At 43.5% G+C, this 25339-nt stretch overlaps 1 protein-coding gene across 1 annotated transcript in view; it reads left to right on the forward strand.

Annotated features, from left to right (window-relative positions):
- Positions 1–351: 351 nt before the first annotated feature.
- Positions 352–25339, forward strand: part of LOC311061684 (glutamate receptor ionotropic, kainate 5-like) — a gene marked incomplete at both ends in the record, with an annotated part of 86539 nt that continues 61551 nt past the window's right edge. The window contains 6 exons of the mRNA XM_084080373.1: positions 352–460; positions 11893–12057; positions 14649–14746; positions 17491–17656; positions 23934–24112; positions 24382–24435. Of these exons, the coding sequence (XP_083936499.1) occupies positions 352–460; positions 11893–12057; positions 14649–14746; positions 17491–17656; positions 23934–24112; positions 24382–24435 (771 nt within the window). The remainder of the gene's footprint in view (positions 461–11892; positions 12058–14648; positions 14747–17490; positions 17657–23933; positions 24113–24381; positions 24436–25339) is intronic.

The raw sequence follows: 25339 nt of genomic DNA on the forward strand, positions 1-25339 counted from the left end.
CACACACACACACACACACACTGACACACCGAACGTGGAGGCGACCATGTAAGGCACCACCTGCTCATAGGGAGCAGTTAAACCTCTAAAGGCGGCCGGGACATCCAGGAGGACCCATTTAAATTGCATTATAAAACAAAATGCCAGCGGGTTCAGTGTCTAGCTCGAGGACACGTCAACGCAAAGCCAGGAGGAACTGGAGATCAAACTGGGAACCTTATGATTCCCAAGATGGCCACTATGCCTCCTGAGCCAGTACACCTGATCTGGTTTTCTAAAGAGACCTATGTTTCCCCCACAGGTGGCGGTACAGGCAGCCAGCAGACCATTCTCCATGAGGAGCAGTGGAAGATGCCGGCTCTGCCAGCTCTATTGCTGTCGATTTATCTCCTGCTCCTGCTGCTGACCACGGCTCCGCTCTCCTTCAGCCAGGCCAACATCCTCTCCGCTGTCCGCATGGGTGAGTTTCTTGTGCTTTATTCATCTAGAAATGAGTCTGTGTGTTTGGGGCTACTTTTGCAAATCGCTTTTTTTTTTGCACATAATGTTTTATATTATATATATTTTTTCATATTAACCTGTTTAGACATGAGGCCAATTCTACGAAGGTCTACTCTATGTTGACTTTTTTTTTTTACTTATGTTGCCATATCAGTGGTTCTCAAACTGTCTTGTCAAGGAGCCCCAAAATGTATTTGGCCGCCGACCCCCATCTCAAAATATGTTGTTCCAGGGACCCCCAGAAGCAAAGAGAGTTACAAATGTTCGCTTAAAAAAAAAAAAGATATATATATATATATATATATATATATATATTCAAAGATTTTCACACATTTTCACGATTTAATAAAATAGCAGATCTACAAGCTCATGAGCTCATGAGCGTGTATATCTGCTATTTTTAAATAGCCAAAGAAATCTAAAATGACGCAGATGGGTTCCTGGACTGAATGGGTCAAACTTTTAGAACTTTACATTTTAGAATGGAGGTCAAAGGTGGTCGGATCAGGCTGAAACCTTGCTCAAATATGGAGTCTTATGTCATTGTAGACATACGTCATATAGGTGACTGATGTCATAAACTGGAGTCTGAGATCCACACGGAAGCCAAAAATGTTATTAGACTGTCTTGTTTTAACCTACAACTATGGAAGCTCTTTGATCAGAACGGGCAAGGTTTCTGTTACTGTTACCTCATGCAGTCTAAATCCCATTTTTCTCATCCTAAAACTATGATTGCTTCGCTGTCGGAACGGTTGAGCCTTTTGGGTTTATAGTGGGGTTAAATGTTAGTCCTGGATTTTACCCCTGGGCTGGGTGAGATTTCTGTATCCAGTAGCCTATGTTCCAAATCTGTTTGATCTTCAACTAAAGCCATGATCTCACTGTTGTCTGGATGTCTGGACATTTATGTACCTCAGCACAGACTCAATCCCTGTTCGTTCATTCCACCATCCAGCAAGTTTTTTTTTTTTTTAAATCCCACATGTTCAGATAACATAGCTATCTCAGCTGTCTAAATTGGTGAGTTTCAGTCCCCAGTGTGAGGTTAAGTCTCAGGTTTCTTCACCGTGATGCCCTCACAGCAATACTGGTGAGTTTTTCTGCCCACATGCAAGGTTCTGAACATTGCTTTGAAATGAACTTTCAATGCAATGGATTTCTCCCCAGGTTCTTGCCCTCTCTACCGTGTCTGTACCTGTAGTGCCATAGCATCACATTTGATTGAAGGATTTCATTACAGAATCACATATGAAGACAAACTAAACCTACATGATGATACTTAGTTATCTAAATGACCAGTTTTCAGGTATTGAGCTAAATGTAATGAATTATCATTCTTTCTCAAGGACAGGCTGTAATCTACGTTTTTCCTTGGTTGATAAAATGGTAATACAGGCGCAAGCATGACTCAAGCTTAATTTATCCTCTATCGCAAGACAGTATAATTTAGGCTTCAATCTTTGAAATGTTCTCTTCCCCCACGCGGTGCAGGGTCTTTCTTAGTACCTGCAATCACATACAGTGAATGAAACCATCTCTCATGAATACCCTCATCAGTCATCATCAGCATTTGACTTGATTTCAAACATGATTTATTCATCACAGGTTCAGAGGTGTAAGAAAGTGGGTGAAAGTCTTTGTCATACAAGCTCCCAACATTTGCAGTTTCAAGAAACGGGTAAAGAATAGAGAAAGAAAGAAACAAGAGAAGCAAGTCAGATATGTCAAATATTCCTAATATAATACAAGCAATGTCAAATATATACTGGGGCACACAGTGAATTTCTTCAGGCAACTGAGGCAGTACAGGTTTTGTTGAGCCTTTTTCAGTTCACACCATGTGTTATGAAACCGGGGGAAAAAAAAGTTCAGCTTGCCAGGGAGGGAGGCAGAGGGATTCTATGTGCATTCTGGTTCTCCCTCTGAAGTCTGTGACTGTAGCTCTTGCCTCATGCTCCTTGTGTCACGACTGTTGAACTTGCCTTGTATAGTCTATAAATTAAAATTTTGGGGCGAATTTGAAATGTCATGAATGCACTTACTAATACATCCAGTGACTGTGTCACTGACATTATTCCCAGAGGCATGCCGAAACATCTCCCTGTCCACTTGATCAAAGCAGGCTTGTAAGTCTAGAGTAGTCTAGAGTCTAGTAGAATCTGTTCCGACCCGATTCAAACCTGTATTTCACAGGCTTTAGTTTCAGTGCCTGTAGGCAGGGAGTAGTCGAAAAGAGCTGTGATCTGATTTGCCGAATGGAGAATGAAGGAGGGCTTTGTAGCCATCCCGGAAGAGGGTATAAACAGTGGTAAATAATTCTCCCACCACACGTGTAGGTTGAAATGTGTTGATATACTTTTGGGAGAACCTTCTTTAAGTTTCCTGCGGCAATAAAGACATCATCAGGATCAGCGATCTCCTGCTCACTGATGTGCAATTTCTGGGACTGGGAACGCATCTGTGTCATTTTAGATTTTAGCTACAACCATTATTTTATACTTTGGGCTTTTCATTAGTAGATGTACAAGCACGGCACTGAGTGCCGCGCTATGAGCTTGTGTAGAGCTTTTTTTGCAAATCTATGAATATATACACTGCTCAAAATAATTAAGGGATCAAAGTGCTCCCTACATTTCTTTGAGCAGTATATATATTTTTAACATTTAACATTTTTAACTCTTTGCTTCTGGGGGTCCCTGTAACTAAATATTTTGAGATTAGGGTCCACAACCAAATACGTTTGAGCACCACTGATATTATAGCAACATAAGTGTTTCAGAAAACTGTTAGGATTTAGAAGACATTTGTAGATGCGTTAATGGATTGAATGGGTTAATGCTACGGTATATCTCTGTTGCCTTGGGGGTGGTGGTAAACAACAGTATTCTAGATCGGAAGAAATCGATTTCAGGGTTGGTTTGCACATTCCTAAACCAGGAATTGTTTACCATAACACACACCCCTCACTACCCTTTGTTTACGAGAGAGCTGCTGTGTCCTATCAATCAATGAATCTGGGATCTGCTGCTCGGTCATCCTGGTCCCCATGAGGCAGATAATACTAGAATTCCTGGTTTCATGGTGGAATTGGATGTGTGCCTTATTTTCTAATTCGTCAGTAGAATGGAAGGTAGAGGTGGTTTATCAGCATGGGTCGTACTACCCCTGCTCGTAGTGATGCACGGGCCAACCCGTAGCCCGCAGGTCCCACGGAAGAAAAAAAACACCACAACACACCTTCTCTCTCTAGGGCGCGCTCTCTCTCTCCCTCCCTCTGTCCCCCCCCTCTCTCTCTCTGGAAAGGACTTGCTTGTGTGTTGAGAAGCTGTCTTTTTTTCCTTCTTTTTCTTTTTGGCGGGTTGCGGGACGGGACGGGTCGTTGATTTATATTCATTTTTGCGGGACGGGTTGGGGCCCCCGTGCGGGGCGGGTTATGAAAAAAAAAAATGCCTCGGCGGCATCGTCTCCCTCTGCATTCTGGTCTTTTGATGTGGTTACGGTGATGAATGGGAGTTCTCCTGACAATAAAACCAGACAGGGGATTCGTCTCAAAGAAGTCCGGAAAACAGTGAGCCATCGCCGATCTGATGTTCAAAAAGTGATTGCCTGTCATATGTCTTTGTGCAGCCGTGTGCATAAAAAGAGTAACATAAAAAGTGCAAAAAGGAAAGAACTGTGAAACGAAGTGCGCAAGCTCACGGAAGCAGCCTTCTCTTGATGGCGCCATCACATATATTGAAAAGTGCACATCAGTCAGTGATGAAGTGCTCCACGTTTTAGCATTTTTGAAAATAAACTAATTTAGCTGCCAAACCCGTGAGAGGTTGTGCTCATTTACTAGAATCTTTCCCTCCATTGTGGATATTAGCTGCTATATCTCACCCACCTTTCTCCCTTCTGTGCTATCAGCACATGTTAGCTCCTATCCCGTCATACCCCAGTGTATTAGTTTAACACCAATAACAGAGGTGAATTAACATTCTATCACAAGTTCAAATCCCTCCGTCTCGCTGTCTCCCAAACCCTCTGCCCTCTCTCCGGGAATAGATAACAGGCTTTTTTTTCTTCTTCTTTTCTTTTCGTTTTTTTATTTTTTTAATGATAAATTTATACCCTTGGAAGGAGAGGAGTTCTTGCTTTTGTCCCACTTGGTTAAGTTGGAGGTGTGCACATACACACGTGCATGTACTGTACACACACACACACACACACACACACACACACACACACACACACACACACACACACACAGTCATAGCAACCAATCAATCACACTGCTAAGTCGGTGCAAATAACTCCCACTTTAGTCATTCTTTAATAAGAAACTAGGTGCTGAAACATGAACATTGTTCTGTTTGCTAACCGTGCCAATTTAATCAAAGTACCTGAAGGACATTTCCGTGAGTGCTGGTAATCCCTGCGACTGCAAAATAAATTTTGTAGACCGTGCACCGGGTAAGAAATTACTACTAGAAGTTTGAGTAGTGCTCGTGTCCTCTTAAGTTAATAAGAAACACAAGCACACAAAAGCACACACACACACGCAAGAATGCACGCACACACGCACGCACACGCGCACACACACACACACATTTATTTTTTCAGAAGCTTTGAGACTGGTACTTTTTTTGGTAGATTTATGCCCTTAGAAAGTGGCTTCTTGAGGGCTCCAAGGTAAGACTTCAATACATCATAGAATCACAGGATACACCATGGTTTCAGCCTAAAGAATTTCACATTTTCACAATTCACAATTGAATTAACCACTCACTTTCAACCTGGCGTCCCTATTTTGTGCTTGTCATTATAGGCGAAAACATAGGGTATGGATATATATATATATATATATATATATATATATATATATATACAAACTAGCATGGCAATTTTCCCTATTTGTCGTATGACAAAGTATATCATAGGGCTTAAGTGGTTAAACCAAATGTTACTTTCATTCATTAATTGCTTATTATGTAGGATTTTACTGCAGTTACATACAGTATATCTGTAACATGCAACATTCCTGTGAGCTGCCAGGTATAATGTTGACTAGTGTTATTTGGTCAGCTAAGGACACAAGTCCTATCAATTGTTTTTTATTTGATCAAACTTGAGGTAACAATGGATGCTAGAACAATCTTCTTGATGTGTCCTCATTTTGCATCTGCATGACACGCACCACTGTTTATGCAATAAACAGCGGGAGCAACCAACAGTGTGTTGACTCTATTATTACTTTCTGCTGATCTTCTGTTTGTCCTGCACCTGATCACCAGAGTGGATGTGCATGCTCCACGTTTCTAACTCATTCCATCACATCTGCCCTTTTTACCATGTGCAGCTGTGACTCACAGGTGACCCTGTTAGACCTATCAACTTAGTGCTAGGTCGGGCGGGGAAAAAAAAAACTAAACATAACGACCTGGCCCGCCAATCGGCAGTAATTGCCGCCCTGGCCCGTGGGATGCCTTTTCGGCCTGGCGGCCTGGGGGGCATTTCGTTTTTTCCGGAGGGCCCGGCCTCAAAGGGACCCGTTCCATTTTTCTCACTTCTACTGGTTTCCCACTGTAACATACTGTAAGTGTGTGTGTGTGTGTGTGTGTGTGTGTGTGTGTGTGTGTGTGTGTGTGTGTGTGTGTGTGTGTGTGTGTGTGTGTGTGTGTATATATATATATATATATATATATATATATATATATATATATATATATATATATATATATATATATACTGTATATATACACGTATATACTGTACAGAGAGGGGGGGGGGGGGTTGCTGCTATATCTCTGCCAAGGCATGCGGCCAACATAACCTAGACAGCTAAAATGACTTCCCCCAGCATAGGCTTTCAGACGGTGAACAGATGCAGGCAGTCACTGGTGGGAAACAAATAGATAAGTGAAAGAAACAGTGTGGGAATTATGATCCATTTGAGACCCGTACTAGAGACCTAGACAAGACTGAGACAAATGAGGTCTGAAACTGGGGCTGTTGGTTATTAACTGTCAGGTATATGTGCGCTCTCAGGTCGGATCCTGGCCTCATTGAGGTCCGACGAGCCAGACCACCTGCCGAGGTGACCTCAGATCTCAGTGAGGTGTGACAGCAATGTGGGGACAAACTGGGTAATTTATTAAACGAGTCATATTCCCACCTCATGTCCCCAGCGCCCTCAGTGTACATTATGTCGACACTATAATGAAGGCATTTCTATTCTCCTGAACATTGCAGCCGCATTAATTGTACTCATAGGGTATCGCTTCATTGTCGTGCACAGCTGTACAATTACCAACAGTAGGAGAGCACCACACTTTGCATGCCTGAAAAGTGTGGAGGTGTGCAACACTCGTGCATCTTGGACACTGCCGGACAAATTGATGTTGATGTTGCAAGCTGTGGACAAGTAATTAGGCTACACTTTTTTACTAACGAGGCTTCTGCAATAACTACCAAACTCAAATCTTGGGCAGCTTAAGTAAGGACTGTATAAATCAAAATGTCTTGCCTATTGGGCTAGGCTTAAGGACGTCAATTTTGCCATCAGCAACTCTCATTAACCAGTTATTAATGGTGAACTGATAAGCTTAACATTTGATACGATTCAGCCTATAACCAGTGTTTGCTCTATTAATGCAATTGTTTATTCATACAATAACAAACATGGCATTGTGCAAAGAGTCCATACTGTATAGCCTAATGTCTGCATTTTGTCTGCAGTCACATGGCTTGTCGTGTTCTGTACACTATCAAATCAGGAAGCTATTTAATTAACTGTCATCAGAGTGATCTGCCAACCACTGCAGACCCAAGAGTATGAGCCGTTTCTGTTGTAGAACCCACTCACATCCTCCGGGGGCCTAGTTAGATGGATCTTACCACAAATCCAAGCAGGGATGTCGTATTGAAGTGCCAAGTGTGGACACACTAAGCAAACACTGCCGAGTACCCACGTATCGCATCTGTCCACAAAAGTCACAAGGAAAAGACAGGTGTTTTGAGATTGGCCTAAATCAGTGGTTCTCAGCTGAAGTCCTGGGGACAAAATACCAGTTTTCTAATAGATTGCTTTCACCTTGTGTTCCGGGTCCAAGTTGTTTACTTGTCTGTGATAAAAAAAAAACAGCATTACTCAAGGGCCTAGGGCTGCAGTTAAGACACAAACAACTTGGTATGCACACAGAAGAAAACAGTAATTTGCAAACAATCATCCATGCTTGTGCGTACATGTGTGCCTATCCACAAACACACAAACACACAGACACACCTGCACTCAACACATTATGTACAGTACTGTACTCATGGGCACACGCACATCCATCTGTAATGTAGCCCGCTGAGGCTGTCCAATATAATGGCAAGAACACAACTGTCCATATAGCGTGTCTTGTCTTTCCAGACATCCGAACCGTTTGTCCATAATGTTTATCAGGCTTCGTTGTTTACAACTGCTTCCCCATGTGATCACAAGTTGAAATGCGTTCACGGTGCTCTGCAACCTTTAAATCTTAATACATCCTGTCGTGTATGATGCCCCGTTATTTTTAAATTGTGTGCATGTTTAAGAACATAATTCCTCGCCTTCGGTAGTTCCAGCCTGGTGGGGATAATAATCTTATAAGATGATCCTGTAGAGTGTGATGCTACCAGATTTCCAAATCGTTTAAGATGTTTAAAGTCCTGTAATCTGAGCCTAGTTTAAGGGCCAGTTCCCAGAGTGCTCCAGAAACTGAAGACAATCCGATGACCATAGAAGTTGTTTTCGTCCCCCAGAAGGGGAATTGACAAGTGATTATATTTGTCAATTCCACTGGAGAGGAGTGGCACCTCACAGGGTTAAAACAGATCTACAGAGGGAACACACACGCACACGCGCACGCGCACACGCACACACACACACACACACACACACACACACACACACACACACACACACACACACACACACACACACGCACATGCACACACGCACACACAGAGACAGACAGACATGCACACACCTAACGTTGCGCTCGCTGGAAGTGGTTTCAAAGCATGGTGTACAGTAGTACCGGCAGCACTGAAGTCCAAAATGCCTTTTTATTTGATACAAAATGACAGCCTTTCTGCATTTCTGGAGCGTTGATGGGGAACCACTAAGGCAGAGATAACATTTACCACAAGGGTAGAAAAACTGTCATCTTGTGTTACATTAAATGGATTTTGGAGTGTAAAGTTACACGTTGTAATCTTGAGGCCCCCCGCATTCTTTATTGAGACAGACAGCAGGGACATGTGGCTTCTAGAGACCAGGTTCTCACTACACATGAACCTGTAACTGCAAACTCCACAGACCATTTATGATCATATTATATGCTATGCAGAAATACAAGTTCACAATACATCGCAATTCATTAATTATTACTTAATTATAAGTCCCAGGAGCAATATTCATCTTTTTGCTGTTCTTTCTAAGCAAATTTCTGAATGATACAACGGTTGTTCATTAAATTATGTATGCATGTTATTAGATACAGTATGGTTTGAATAGTTTGGCATATTAACTTATTTTCAGTGTATAATATACACTGAAAACTTGACCTTGGGGCAATAATATTATTATTGCCCCAAGGTCAGATTCGTACAACCTTAAGGATGGCTGTCTTATGTGCTGCAGGCTGTAGTTGACATTATTCTGGTAGGACATCTCTTTTATCGATCATGCTATGGCCTATAATATATTATTCTAAATCTTAAACCGTTACACCCATATGGGGCAAACATGCACAGAAAGAAAGAAGTTATTCCAACCAGAGAGAAGTAATCAAAATAAGTGTTTATATGGTTATTATGGACTAATTCCTGTACAACAGATTATCTAAAGGTTCACCAACCTGAATATTACATACGATCGGATTTGATCAGATCAGTGTCTTCGTATTGAGGTCTTTACATGACACTTTTTAAAAAAAGATAATAGGGTCCATGTAAACGCACATGTCACAAGGAGAGATCATACAGGAACAATTATTAATGTGATATTTGTTGCTGTTCTTATACTCAGTGTAATGGAGTACTGAAGTCCTGATGTCACTCGTTCATCCCCTGGGTTGCGGAAGTAATTTCTCTATGGAGAATAACATTGGGTCATCTTAGAATCGTCTCATATAAGAATTGTGGTCCAAAAATAAACAAACTGTCCCGGCGATATTGTCAGGGAGGTGTCGCTGTATCGTTTATGATAGTCAGTCACTCATATTTGATAAAGTCTATTTCTGGCGAAAATGTAACTAATTTGGCCGCAGTAACATTAGCGTTTTCTCACCAGTTGATGCTTCATATCCATATGAGTCAAACCGCCGGGGTCATTTGTTTATTTTTGGAACACAGTTCTTATTTGACGCGATATTAAACAATCTATGGGACTTCTGAATGAGGGAAATAAACCGCAACCCAGGTAGGATGAGTAAATTATCCTCTATAGACAGACTATAGGTGCTCTATAGTCTGTGATATCTGACTCCAATAATATTTCATTGCAACATTAACATTGGTGCGTTTTAAATTTGTGTATTCTGCCCTAGAACAGATTTTGCTACTTTACTGGCCATTAAATTAACATGAAATAGAATGTTCCCTGTGATTCAACCCACCTTTTCCATGCTTGTGCAAATCATTATGAATGGGCTGATACCTTTCTCATAAAAAACATTGCTGTATGCATGGACATTGATATCCACTGTTACAGTGCTGATACAGGGTGCTATGAATGCCAGACAGCTCATAAGTGTAACACACGCACGTGCACGCGCACACACACGTACACGCGCACACACACACACGCGCACACACACACACACACACACACACACACACACACACACACACACACACACACACACACACACACACACACACACACACACACACACACACACACACACACACACACACACACACACACCACACATCTTCCAGTGGCTGTGACACTTGCTGTGGGCACTGGTGACCTCCCTTTGAAGTCGCTCCACTTTTTTATGTTAGACCTTTAACTCAAAAAGTCCATGAAAATCACAGGAATGGCGGCGTGCCAGAAAGCCAAAAGCGAATTTGTCCCATTCTAGCTATCCAGACAGTCTGTGATCTCTGTAACCCAGGGAGGAAGATGTGTGAATGGAGATACTATCTAAACACTGTTAAGCTTATCTGGTCTGTGTCAAATGTCCCCCCTCTTCCAATCACCCCTCCTAACAGAGGGTCATTCTGGGTAAAATTGGGTTAGTAGGATTGAGGGCAGGATGTCACCATTTTGTCTCCTCAAAATATCCTTCTCTTCCATTTTTTTCTTCTAATCACCGCTCTCTAATATATCTCTCTCTCCACCCCAGTGTCTCTTCTTAGTTTCCTTCCTAGCTGCCACTTTATCCATTAAGACTTTCTTCTCGCTTTTCAGAAAGACAAGGCACACTTTCACCACATCAAATAGTACTTCAGTAGTAAAGACCACACCTTCAATGAAATAGATTTATGTTATTATCAAAAATTAAACATGAGAAATGGTAACCACGACAGAGTACAGTATGTGCATTTATGGGCTGGCTTAGCATGGGATGTGTGGCTTAAGACTTTAATGTGCGGGCGTGATCGTCTAAGGACACACTGCATGCGCAGCATGGAGTGTGCAGCTTAGACGGTTAAGGGCAAAGGACATAGCGTGCGTGAACATCATGCAGAGCATGGGCCATGCGTCATAGGAGGTTCCAGGGGAGGGTTGTGGACACTGGTACTTTGGGATTTGAAGTCCATGGCGTGAGCTTGAGTGGTGTGAATCGTAGAGATCCCTCCATCAGGGATCTGACGAGAGAAAGACAGGAGAGAGAAGACAAAAAGGGTGGGGAAGAGGGGGGAGGGGGGGGTTGCAAGTTACGATGCACACTGACAGGTAAACGTGGCTGGGTTTTAATGCTGCGCTCATTGGCATGAGGGCGGACCTGTCATCAGCTTGATTGAAGACAGGTGAGTGATTAATTGGCATGAGGGATGGAGTTGTCAGCTGCTTAAAGGATGGGTGGGAGATTGGTGCGAGGGGCGGAGCTGTCGTCTGGCTGAGTTGTAGACGTGCGTGCTTGTCATCAGGCTTGGTCGTCCCTCCTGAACTTCAGTTGTAACAACTCCATAACTAGGACAAGGACAGTACCAGCCTGTTGTATCTGAAATGTCTTCTGAATGTACTTTATATGTACTGTAGCTGACTCTGAGTACGAAGAAATAGCATCTCTCTAACCCTCTCCCCGTCTCACTGTCTGTGTGTTTGTGTCTCTCTGTCTCTGTCTCTCTCTTTATCTCTCTCTCTCTCCCTCTCTCTCTCTCTCCATCTCTCTATCTCTCTGTCTGTCTCTCTCTCTCTAGCGGCCATTTTGGACGACCAGTCGGTGTGTGGTCGCGGCGAGCGTCTAGCGCTGGCCCTGGCCAGGGAGAACATCAACAGCCTGTTGGAGGGGCCGGTAAGGGCCAAGGTGGAGGTGGACGTCTACGAGTTGCAGAGAGACTCCCAGTACCATACCACTGACACCAGTAAGTCCACTATCCTCATCATATTTCATCTGTCTTTTTCCTTTCCCTGTTTTCTGTCTTTCTTTCTTTCTTTCTTTCTATATTGTACACTGTTGGTCTGCTGTGAAATGGGCATTTCAGCAAAAGAACTGATGGAAGTAAGCACAGCAAGTAAGAGCCAAAGCGGCATGGCGTTAACCTTTATTCAACTAGGCAGGTCAGCTGCACCAGTGCTGGATCGTTACTGAGCCGTTCGATGAAGCTCAGCAGTAAATACCACACACACACACCACACTTTTTGTGCTGTTTCTGTAAGCAGCACATAATAGAAAGTGATGAATTATAGGTGATGGTGTTTTTCAGGGAGGGATTCTGAAACCAGTGTGTGCTGGAGACGTATCAGTCAATAAAAAAGGATTGAAAACTATGCCCACCCATCCACCCCTTTCACCCTCCGCAGTTGGGGAAGACAGCGAGGCCATCAGTCAACAACAACACAAATCGTTATGGTTTTCAGAGTGATATTATTAATTTATATTGCTTGAAAATAATGATCTGACTCACATTCCGCTGATCCTATTTGCTATCTTTGCTACTGTACATACTGTAGTGTTAAAAGGGCTGTAAGTGATATATATTATTTTTGAGCGGTGCAACCGCTCCTATAAGAGGGTTTAGGACCAATCCGTGGCGAAAGTTTTTCTTTCCGTCGTGAAAATTTGTCTTTCGCTGTGACGCCATGCTGTGGAAAACACGCCAATAGGCTAAGCTCTGCAGGACGTGCTGTGATTGGCTAGCGAGACACATGATGAAATTAACTTCAAACTTCGCAGACGCGCTGTGATTGGCTAGCGAGACGCATGATGAAATTAATAATAATGTAAAAAATGTAAGCACGTCACTTCGCAGGACGTGCTGTGATTGGCTACCGAGATGCATGATGAAATGAATAACTCATAAATATCACCGCTCACTTCACACTGGGTGTGATTTTTTTTGTTTTTGTTAATTTATAAGTGAATAAAATATCTCTACAGTATATTCCCATACTGTATCAATCATTGCTATAGAGTGTTTGTTCGATAACAGGTTTCTCCCCATCTCTCCAGCTCTTTAGTAAACAGAAAATAAATGTTCAGGTCGGGATACCAATTTCATCCAATCAGGAGATAACTCATGCAGTATACAGGATAAACAAGTTAAATTGGAAGTGATGAAACAAGTAATTGAGCACACAAAATTGGAATTGGAAGAAGCTGATAAATGACCTTTGTGGCGTTCTCTCTCCTGTTTGGATTAAATTTGTAACCCACCTGAATTTTATTTTTCTGTTTACTTTTCTAAAAACCTTATTGAGCAAACACTCCGCCATAAGGGTGACTTCCCTGTGCAATTTGGGGCTATGGATAGCAAGTTACAGTACTAGGCGTGCAGAGGATTGCCATTATTAGACCATGTGTTGTTTTAAATGTAGGTTATCCTGTTAACACTAGCACAAATACCACTAATGCTGTCAACGAACAATAAATGACCAGGTTACTTTTACAGTTTAGATTTTCTTTTCTTTTGTACATTTACACCAATACAAAGAAAAGTAAAAAATAAAAGTTATTTTCCAAACAATTCCTCTTGGGGCTGAATATGGCCATATTAGGAGGCGAACTAGAGGTAAGGTCACATTTCCTCTGGGAGTAACAATGTAGAGAGTATTATGCACGAAGCTCAGTGGATATTTATTGATTGACTCCCATCGGCCTCCAAAACACACACACACGCTCTCTCTTCATAGAGTTGGAGTTGGCTAGTTAATACACATCATGCACTGTGTCTACCTTATGTGTGCACATTCAGTGACACAGACATACACAGATATAAATACACACCGTTGTGCACAGACGCGACACACAACATGCACGCTGCATGCTCACACTATCTTTCTTACTCCGCCTCTGTTGTGCACAATTTCTCCCTCACTTTCCTTCTCTTTCTCTCTCTCATTCACTGACTCACGCACCAACGTATTCTCTTTTTCATTCGCTTTCAATCACACAGACACTCTGTCTTATGGCACTCCGTCTCTGTTTCGCGCACGCACACACACACGCACACAGAGCTGTCTGTGCAACTTGCTGACGGTTCTGATCTAAGGTCATGGTGTGATATTTTCTGCGGTGTTGGAAGCAGAACAGGAATGGCGGTGAGAGGGAGCACAGCGAATGTGAATGCAGATCGCTGTTAAGACTGTAATTAATCTGCAGTGTCCTCATCTGGACAGCTAACATGATGGATGGTCAAGGACGAGGACAGAGACAGGCTACAACTGGGCCCCGTCCAAAACGATGGCTATTACTATAATACTGACTGGACCCCCCCCCCCCCCCCATTGGCCAGCTTGCCTTCATTCCTATACTCAGTTTTTAACTTCCATAATCTATGCTCTACTCCTCCCTTGTGTCTGTCTGTCTCCATCCCTCCCTATTTTCATCTCCCACCTCTCTCTCTCTCTCTCTCTCTCTCTCTCTCTCTCTCTCTCTCTCTCTCTCTCTCTCTCTCTCTCTCTCTCTCTCTCTCTCTCTCTCTCTCTCTCCCATGCTACGTTTCCCTCCCTGCAGTGTGCCAAATCCTGCCGAAGGGCGTGGTGGCTGTGATTGGTCCCGCCTCCAGTCCAGCCTCTGGCTCAACTGTCAGTCACATCTGTGGGGAGAAAGAGGTGAGTAGCACACAAACAAAACAGATAGACGGATGGATGGATGGATGGATGGATGGATGGATAGTGAAGACAAAGGCAGCAACGCAACTTTCTGTGCAGTATAGGTGTGCATAAATCCATGTTAGTTTACATTTGAAAGTAAAGTGCACTTAAAAGTTAAATCAAGATTGTATTGTGTAGCAGAGTGATTCAGTGGCCCAGCTGCACTGAGCCTAGTACATGGTAAATATTTGAAGCAGCTGAACTGCCCTCTGTGAATTTGTAGAGACACCACAAGGAGACATTTACAAACAGTCCTCTTGTTTTCTTCATGGTGTTAATGCAAAATGTTGCTGCTCAGATTCAGCGCACAGGAAAGTGTGTGTGTGTGTGTGTGTGTGTGTGTGTGTGTGTGTGTGTGTGTGTGTGCGTGTGCGTGTGCGCGCTTTATGGAGTGCTCGCTTCAGGGAAAAGGCCACCTGGGCTACCACAGTAACACTACAAAGACGAGATGAGAAAACAACGCCTGAAAGCTACCAACATGGACACAAACACTTGGGAAGCCTCAGCAAAAGACAGAGACACCTGGATGTTTGAAATCCAGAGGGGTCTGCAGAGTTTCAAAGAACAACAGCTGCTTCGGTGGAAAAGAGAAGAGGGCCTGCAGAAACGCAAGAAGCCAGTCTGTAACACCAGTGAACAGTGCCAGAAGGACTGCCACTCCCGCGTGGGACTCAACAGTCACAAGACGGATACAGGGGGTGGGGGGGTTGAGTCAATCCAGGCAGAGTCAATCCCTGTAACTCAGTCACTCCAATAGACCATATTCACACAGCGGCCATGTTTCTATGAAGTCAATGAAAGTAGCCACCCCGGGTGGCAGCACTTTCAATGTTAAATTCCAATATGGCCGCCGTGTGAATATGGTTTATAGGCTCTATGCACCGCAGCCATAGTGTGAAGACATTCACAGGTGTTACCAATGGTACTAATGAAGGCTCTGTTCCATTTAGTGTAGCACAGTGGTTCTCAGATTTTTCAATTTCCACGACCCCCATAACTCTGAGAGTGTACACGGGTCCATTTGGTTCCATTTGTACACTCTCAGAGTTACACACCCGTAAGGGGCCATTTGGAAACCCCTTAAGGGACCATGAGGGTCCCTGGACCCAAATTTTAGAGCCACTTCAGCCACAATCAATCGCTCCATCAACCTTTTTCAATACGTTCGGAGTTCGGAGCTAAAAGAGAATACAAAGAGAAGAGGGATATGAAAACATGAGTCAAAAACCTACAGTTGACCTATACACTCAAATGTACCAAGATCTGAAATTGGATTGTTGGATTTACCCACTCAAGTTCATATATCCAAAAGCGCCTCCATCCATCATAACCACACGCCAAGGGGAAAAGACGGAGGCCGTCTCCAACTTGCATATTACAGCCACATTACAATCCTCACATATTAGCCTGGGTGCTGTAAGTCACCTTGTGAATGTGTGACTGACATTAAGGGAGCCGTAACACTGTCAATCACATTAACTGTTGCTGGAATGAGTCTCTCTTCCCTCATAACCAGAGGCCTTCACTCTCGACTCCCCATATAATATACTTCATAACCTGCAGGTGTGTGTGTGTGTGTGTGTGTGTGTGTGTGTGTGTGTGTGTGTGTGTGTGTGTGTGTGTGTGTGTGTGTGTGTGTGTGTGTGTGTGTGTGTGTGTGTGTGTGTGTGTGTGTGTGTGTGCGCGCGCGTGCATATGCATGCATGAGTGAGTGTGCTTGCTTGCGTGCGCATGTTTGTGATTTGGTGGTGCCACAAACCCAGAGGGATAGAAAGAAAGTTTCAAAAAGCTATGCATCGGGGGACATGCACCAGCACCACAGCGAAACAAAAGAAATTCTAAGCCAACAGCTATTGGTGTTGGAACCCAGAGGCAATCCCTGAGGCTCACCACAGGACATCTGTGTGTTTCCACTGCTCAGTACGTTGATGTTAGAAGTAGTGGAGCTACATTACAATCCTCGCAGGATTCTAATTGCACAAACACATCATAGGATGTTGCAGTTTGGTTTGTTAACTGGAGGAAAGTGTGGTGCTGTAAAGTCAAGGTGAAAGTTTGAGGAAGTCTGTCAAACTGATTAAATTCTAAAATGTTGAATTCCTCAGAGGTAACATTATCACCGTTGTTACCCATGTTCCCTTTCCTGCCTTTTATATTAGGCTATAATGTGAATAAGCGACTGCTGCACGGAAATGAGGCATTTTCCTTTTTATTCCCTTGCTTTGTCAAGGACAAAAGCACAACAACATCACAATCTGTTGTTTGTCACTTCTTTGTTCCAATATGGCAATATGTCACTGGCAAGTTGTAACCATTCTGAAAATAGACCATTAGTCTACTTGCAGTTTTAGAGTTGAATGGATTTGGATTAAATGGATTTCATATCAGTGCAATTGGTGAGGCATTAAGGCTACTGACCACTATGATGTCTTCTTAGACTGAACTGAAAGTTCCTTTCCGTCTCCTTCTCCTCCCCTGTCCCGCTCTTTTCCCTCATATCCTCTGTTTTTTTCTATCCTTTCTTTCTCCTCCCTCCTTTCCTTCTTACCTTCCCTCCCCTCCTTTGATCTCCCACTCTTCCATCCTTTCCTCCAACCCCAATCACTGTTGTATTCCTCCCTGCCTTTCTTATTCATCTTTACTCCATTCCCCTCTCTCTCCTTTCCTCCGTGTCTTCTCTCATCTCTTCCCCTCTCCTCCAGATCCCCCATGTGAAGATTGGTCCAGAGGAGACTCCCAGGCTGCCCTACCTGAGGTTCGCCTCTGTGACTCTCTACCCCAGCAACGAGGACCTGAGCCTGGCCATCGGCTCCATCCTGCGCTCGTTCGGCTTCCCCACCACTAGCCTCATCTGTGCCAAGGCTGAATGTGAGTGTATATTATACTGCCAGGAATATCATTTTACACATGTTTTACAGGTAAAATGCAGCTCAAAGCCCGTTTTATGTCATAATATGGAACATTTTCAAATAAGAGTGTATTCTCTTTATTTGCCCTTAATAGAGACAGGTTTCGTGCAGGTCCTGGAAATCTAATGTGTGGTTTTGGAGGTCAGGGATCTGTGTGCTTGTTTAAAAATGTGTGTATTTCAGTCAGACAACTCTTGGATTGAAGTAGATATTTATTGAGCATAAATATAATATGTATTGAGATTAAGTGTATAACCACCAATCTAACCAATATGCCCATATATGGGGATTCCAATATATGACCATATACTGATCATCATCAGTATATGGACTGACAGATACAGATCTCTCCATACTGTATATGGGCATAAAAGGGACAAGGACTGACAGATACAGATCTCTCCATATATTGGCATAAAAGGGACATGGACAGACAGAAACAGTCATCTCCATATATGGGCACTCTGACAAAGACCTCAACACTATGACTGAGATATATTGGTTGGATCTGCAGTGCGGCGTAGGTGTGAGGGCCGCGTAGTGGCCTGAACCTCTAGCAGAAGAAATTTGCCTTGGGCATTGTGCTCGACACATAGAAGAAAAAATATATATCCTGCATCATCCATAGACCTAATCGATCCATATACAGCAGATGATAGAAAAAAGTGTCAAATAAAAGGATTAGTTCTAAAACCAAAAAGTAAAAATAGGAATTTAACGAGTAAACTTCAACCGCAAGTTTATTGTCACATCACAAGTTTATAGGACTGGGTGAAATTATTTTCCGTACAAGCTCCCACCACCAGAATAGGGTCAGACAGTATTGGACGTGTGATGAAACCATTTGTAAGGGTGCCACTGGTGACACTGATGAAGGCTGGTTGAAATTAGAGAAGATTGAGTGAAGATTGAGTCTTTTTAATTCATTTATGTGATGAGACATTAGACAAGTCAAGTATCATTGCAGATCAGTTAGAATTTTAACTGGAAAGGTGCACTCATTAGAGTGCAAATCTCTGCCAGGAGGCATGCCCTTCCTCCATCTTTCTGTCTGTCTGGGGCAGACAGCCTCAAGCTATATGGAAACAAGTATCTGTCATGAAGACATTGAAAACTAGTGGGGCATGTTGTCACCACTACGGCAAACATGACGTTGCAATGTTAAGGACTGATAATACGTTGCAATATGTGTGTGTGCAAGTTACCCCTCCCAGCTCCAATTTGAGTAGAAATTGCACGTAATTCTGAACAGATTTCAATGTTCTGTTTAATCAGCAAAGTGTGATTGTTAACTTGTTGTATCAATCAAAGGTTTTGAAATGTGTCAGGTTTTCACTGCCTCAGTCGCTTTGCTAATCCTTTGCGTGAGGAATGCTGCATTTGCATTGCAGTGTAGTAAATGACATGGCTCATGGGAGACGTGACAACATGTTTTCACGTTCTAGGAGAAATTAACAATAATATTGCATGTGTTATGCTACATGTTCATGTACTGTACATAATAGACATTGCTCTTGGTAGGTGTATGAGCACAATTAGCAAGAACAGCCCAATGTTCTAGAGTCCAGTTTAGGTTTACGGCTCATCTGCGGAGTAGTGCAACACATAGAAAGAAGCTTTGTTTTTTTTTATGTTTTGATATTTTTCACCTATAATGACATATACTGTACCCAAAATAGAAAAACAAATTTTAAACTAGAAAAATCCCTTTGAAAACGAATCTAAACTAAACTGACATTGAAAACATGGTCAAAATAGAAAAGAAAAAAGAAAAAACATGATAACAAAGCATAATAACCATGATCTCGTCCTATGCAAGGCCACTTTTGAGACTAGTTGAGAGCCATCAGACAGGACAGGTCCATTAGATTCTGTGTGAGTGTGACTGACACACTGTGAAATATCACCTGTTCTATTCCTTCATCTTAGGCAGTGCTTGGGACAAATGTTCCAGCCAGTCGATCGGCCAGTCTATTAGTTGTGCCTATGTACACCGCTGCACTGAAGTTAGCTCCTGTTGTAAAGGTCAGAAAGATTTTCCACCTGAACTGGAATGAAATCCATTCTGGCAGCGTAGCCGTCAGTCTGTCAGTGACAGACTTGTCAGCATGTCACCTGGTCTGTCTGTCTCCGTGAGAGCATGTCAACCAGCCAGTTAGTTGATCTGTCAGTCAGTCGGTAATATGGTGACAGTCAACCAGTTTGTCAATTGATCTATCATTCTGTCAGAAAGCCAGCCAGGCAGGCAATGATTCTGTCAGAAAGTCAGCCAACCAGTCAAGCAGGCAGTCGGTCGGTCGGTTGGTCGGTCGGTCGGTCGGTCGGTCGGCCGGTCGGTCGGTCGGTCAGTCAGTCAGCCAAGGAACCAGATCGCACAATGTAGCATGGTGGCACGGTGGCTCAGTGCATTGTTGTCCATTGTCTCACGGTACTGGCTTTGACCCTGACTGGGCTATTTCTTTGGGGAGTTTGCATATTTTCCCCAGGTGCTTGTGGGTTTCCTCCAGGTGTTCCATTTGCCTCCCACACTAAAAGACGTGCATGTTTAGGATGTACTACTGCCAGTGTCTAAGGCATTCTTAGAGCTGCTCCGTGGTTGCCCACCACTCCTACTGTAGGGCGGACTCACACATGGACGACAGACAATGCGTCTGAAACGCGAGTCGGAACGCTGAGGGATCATCAGGCACAATGATTTCCAATGGTCTACACATGCTGCAGCTCGTTCAACGTGTTGCGTCGGCACTCTCCGCCCCGTTTCTCCCATAGAATGGAAGTGGATGGGGGAGCCGCGCGGCTGTCGTCCGTGTGCGAGTGAGGCCTTATAGTTATGATGAATTTCCCCAATGGAACCAATAAAGTATACCTTAACTTAAAGAAGCATTTCACTAATATTATATATTATCTTCATATAATTGGTCCTCACCCTGCGTCTCAGGTGGGCTGTGGATAGTTCAGAAACCTTTACATTTTCAAGAACAAAGGCTTCTTTTACAGTGTGCTGACATTCCAGGAAGAGAAAGCCATGGATTTAGCTTGGAATCCCCACCGATTATATAATTGGTCGGCAGGTTTCTGAACTGTCCTCAGCCCACCTGAGACACAGAGTGAATAGACGGAAATGGTACCCTCCTATAATAGGGTGACCACCTCAAAATAGTTAATTTGCAGGACAGCAGAGCCCCTGTTGCGGGACAATGCGGGACGGGACAGGATGGGGGTGTTACGACAATAATGTATTTGTTGTTAATTGCCTTACTATCATATTTGACCTGTGGCCCAAGCCTAATATATGATTTTTTTTAACAACCTTCTGCAATCTGTAGGGGATATTCCTTATTATTTTAACAGGCTTAAAACACTTAAGCTACTGTAGGCTATGTGCAGGAAAAGAAACAAAGAGAGACTTAGAGGCTAGGCTTATATAATTGTTGGATTTGAACAGTTGCCATTACTTGAATTTGCATTCTTGTTGGAATTGACAGCATTCTCTTTTAGCAAGCTACAGTCTAGAGATGTAAAACTCACATGCAGTTCTCCTATTCAGCTTTTGATTGGATCAACAATGCTGCCGTAGTTCCTTTGATCAGTCCATCAATTAAAGCAGTGCTTGTGATCGTCGTTGTTTAAGACAATGCATTACTCTATCATTTATTATATTTTGGTTGCATGCGGCTTGAGCAGTGCTGTCCAATGTCCTCTTTGTTGTGACAGAGTTGTTATTGGTGAGATCTCTCTCACCTGCTGCAACAGAAGTCCAGTTTGGTGTGTGCTCACTGCTCACGTTAACATTTTAAGCAGGTAACTGAAAAAAGCTGAATTAAGCAGGTTATCAATGATCACTTGTTCTGCTCATGCGGGACGCGGGACAAATGTCCCATTTTCGGGACCGTTCCGCGAGATGCGGGACGGGTGGTCACCCTATCTTATAATGAGCATTAGTGAAGAAGATGAAGAAGACATAAGGTTGAAAATGGGTGAAGTCCTCCTTTAACTTAATCACCTACTGATGCAATCAGTCTGTAACTCACCCAGACAGCGAGACAGCCTAGTTAACCTTTCACTCACTCAGTCAGGACTCATATCCTTTACTACTAGTCTGCAAGCCAGCCTGCTTCTGCCAGACCACAGAGTCAGTCATTCAATTGCAGTTGGCTGCCAATTTCTCAGTCAGACAGCCCAACCTTTAGTCAGTCAGCCAGCCACCTACCCACCCAATCTGTCACCCCCACACCAACCAGCCATTCACTCGCCCACTCGCAGTGTATGCCAGCTATTCTGCCAACCAGCATGCCCGTGCTAATCACCACACAGCCAGTCTTTCAGTCAATTACTTAGGCAGTCAATCATTCACTCATTTGATCAACCACCCAATTGCTCTGCCAGCCAGCCAGCCAGTCAGTCACCCAGACACAGACTTACTTCATCTATCAGTCACCCAGCCACCCAGCCATGAGCTCACCCAATCCCCAAACATTAAATATGCCAGGCTGGCAACCCCTGCCAGCCTCTGCAATCAGTCATTCAACACAGCTGTTCGGTCAGTCAGTCAATCAATCAGTCCTGCAGTCCAGCGAGTGGATTAGCAGAGTTCCCTGCAGACTGGATTACCGCTCTCCCTGATGAGCTAGCTCGCCGCTCGGCTGCTCAGGTCTGGCCCAAGGTCGAGTGCGCGATCATGCTCTGAATACTGTCCTCCTTTGCAGCCCACCTTTTCTTCCTGCTCCCTTAATACCCTCCGATGTTTCTCCCCCCTCACTTTCTCATCTCATCTCTCATCACCTTCTCCTGTCTTCATCATTTGTCCTCTCTCCTTCATTCATCCTCCTACTGTACTTTACCTAACCGCCCTCTCTCCTCCCATCCTTGCTTCCTCCTCCTTCCGTAATGTCATAATTTCTCTCTTCCCACTGCTAATCAATTTAGATGTTAATTCACGTCCAGTTTAATCTATTTAAAACCTATTCAGGAACCAGCTTCTACAGTTCATTTAAAATGATGTCAGATCATGTATTCATTTATTGCTTAATAAGGTTGGAGGTGACATATTCCCCTGTGTGGATTTTATTGTCAATGTTTGAATTTGGAATAAAGAGGAACTGAAATGAACAATTCTCCTCTCCTCTCCTTCCATTATGTCTATCTGTGGCGACTCTTTCACTCTCCTTATTTCCCTTCTCACCCTTTCTCTCCTCCCACCCTCTTCTTTATCTATCTGTCCTCCTTCAACACCTATCCTCTCTCCATCGTAATGTGCCTGTGCCTGTTGAACAGCTTTCTGTCTTAAGCACTATGCATGCTAACAGTGTGTTCAACACAGCTTGTGTTGAGTAGTACTCGAGTGCTTCTCTCTATTCCTCTCCCCGTATCCTCTCCTCTACACTTTCTACCCTTCCCTCTCGAACCACCCCTGCACTCTTTCCATATCGATCCCTCCATCCAGGCCTTGTCTCTCTATCTTATTGTTCCTCTCTGCTGCTGGTAGCCCGGGTTCCTCTCTTTTGCGGTATACATGGCCTGTTAACGGCGCTGTTTACCGCTGTTATATTGCTGTCTGGGAACAGCACTGTGGCCCAGTTAAACCTTGCAACGTATGGGAGGTTTATGGTGACGATTAGCCCCAGACATGGCCATTGGGTTTTACCAGGGGACAGATGAGGAGGAAATGAGGTAAAGACTCTCCCAGGGAAAGTTATGACATGAGGGGAGACAGAGAGGTGGAGGCTGATCGTGGAAGTGCCGTGTTCAGTTTGCCCTATACTGTAGGGTTACATGTCTGTCTGTGGATCTGTGCAGCTATCAGTCTGTCTTCTTGTCTGTCTGTGGTTCTGAGCAGCTATCAGTCTGTATTCGTGTCTGTCTGTGGATTTGGGCAACTATTGTCTGTCTTTGGATCTAGACAGCTATTGTCTGTATTCTTGTCTGTCTATGGGACCCTGGGAGCATTGTAAATGTCAGTGTCCATTAAATGACTTATTCTATATTGTGTTATACTTTGTAATACTAGATTGATCATACTGCAAATAGACTTGGACATTTAAACAATTTTATTCTCATCCAAGTGCTTACAGTTCATTTAACTTTAGCTGCATCTTTCTCTCTGTCTGTCTCTCTCTCTCTCTCTGCCCCCCACCCTCTCTCCTTGTGTCTCCCTCTATTTCTCTTGTCTGCCTCCTATGTACACACCCTTGCTTCCTGAAACCATCATAATATGGGTCATCTCCCTCCCTGCCCAGGCCTGCTGCGACTGGAGGAGCTGGTGCGTCGCTTTCTCATCTCACGGGAGACGTTGTCTGTGCGCATGCTGGATGACAGCCTGGACCCCACTCCCATGCTGAAGGAGATTAGAGACGATAAGGTGGCCACCATCATCATCGATGCCAACGCCTCCGTCTCTTATCACATCCTCAGAAAGGTACATGGACTGGTGGGGGTTCTGTTTGGTTGTTTTGTCCTTTCCTTTGCTCTTTGATTGGAGTCGTATCATGTCTTTGTGAACAGACTCTAGTCTCTGGAGCTGTTAACAAAGACAGATATGGAGCAGGTCTCTACGCTTTGTTCACTATACGTCCTATGTTCTTTAGCCGGCGTGGGGATGTTGCAGAATTGAAAAGAAAATTCCTCCCTCCTGTCTGCCATTGCTGACATGAGTTTCTGTTCTGTTCCTGTCTTCCTCCTCCTCAGGCCAGTGAACTTGGGATGACGTCGGCCTTCTACAAGTACATTCTCACCACCATGGTAAGAACAGCTAAGCACGTTTGTTTTCTGTTTGTATAGTATCTTTGTTCAGACTGGCACCCCCAAATCAGATTAGATTTTTGGCTGATCCAAGATTGGATTGAGATTGATGTTATCAAGTCTGAATCGCAAAAAAAAACTAACAACAGATTTTTGTGAATCAGATTTGAACCATGCTCCTAGGTGGTTTGAAATTCAATTCAAAGCTGGTTTCTTAAGATGTGTCTTAGTCTGGACTCTTGGACACTGAAGTCTGATACTTTGCCGTACGACAGTGTTGCTCACCTAAAATAACCGGTCTACAAGCTCTCAACGTATCGATGCACCACTTTGTGAGCTTGTAGATCTGCTATTTTCATCGAGCGGCACCGTCGTACAACAGAGAATAATTTAAGAATTACTAGTGCCTATGCCGTCATTACTACAGCAACCAATGCATTTAGGTCAACGATTTCTGAATACACAAATCAGACCTGATCACTTGCAAATATCAGTGTGGACAGTCAGTCCTAAAAATCTGATTTTTACAAACAAATCGGATTATAATCAGAGTATATTCTCACCAGCATGGTAAGAACAGCTGACTGTTTATTTCCTGTTTTTTAACTATTTGATTTGTTTATTCACTATTAATTAAATTAAGCTTTAGTGCAGTCAACTGAGCCAGGTAGTAAACACACATAGTACATTTTATACGAGTTACAGTTTGTCGTCATCTCTTTAATTTGCTCCAGACTCCAGAGTGTCTTCGGTGTAGCCTCCCTTCTCCTCAAATCACTCTCCCTTCCCCTTTTTCTTCTCGTTACCCTTAACCACTATCTCATCATGGTCCGGGGCCGCAGTTTGTCACAGTTACGATTGCTCTGTCCGGTGCTGTGCCCTTGTGTTCAGTGACTTACGCGGT

Source organism: Gymnoscopelus microlampas (assembly GCF_963454915.1).
Source record: "Gymnoscopelus microlampas genome assembly, chromosome: 15".
Taxonomy (NCBI): Eukaryota; Metazoa; Chordata; class Actinopteri; order Myctophiformes; family Myctophidae; genus Gymnoscopelus; species Gymnoscopelus microlampas.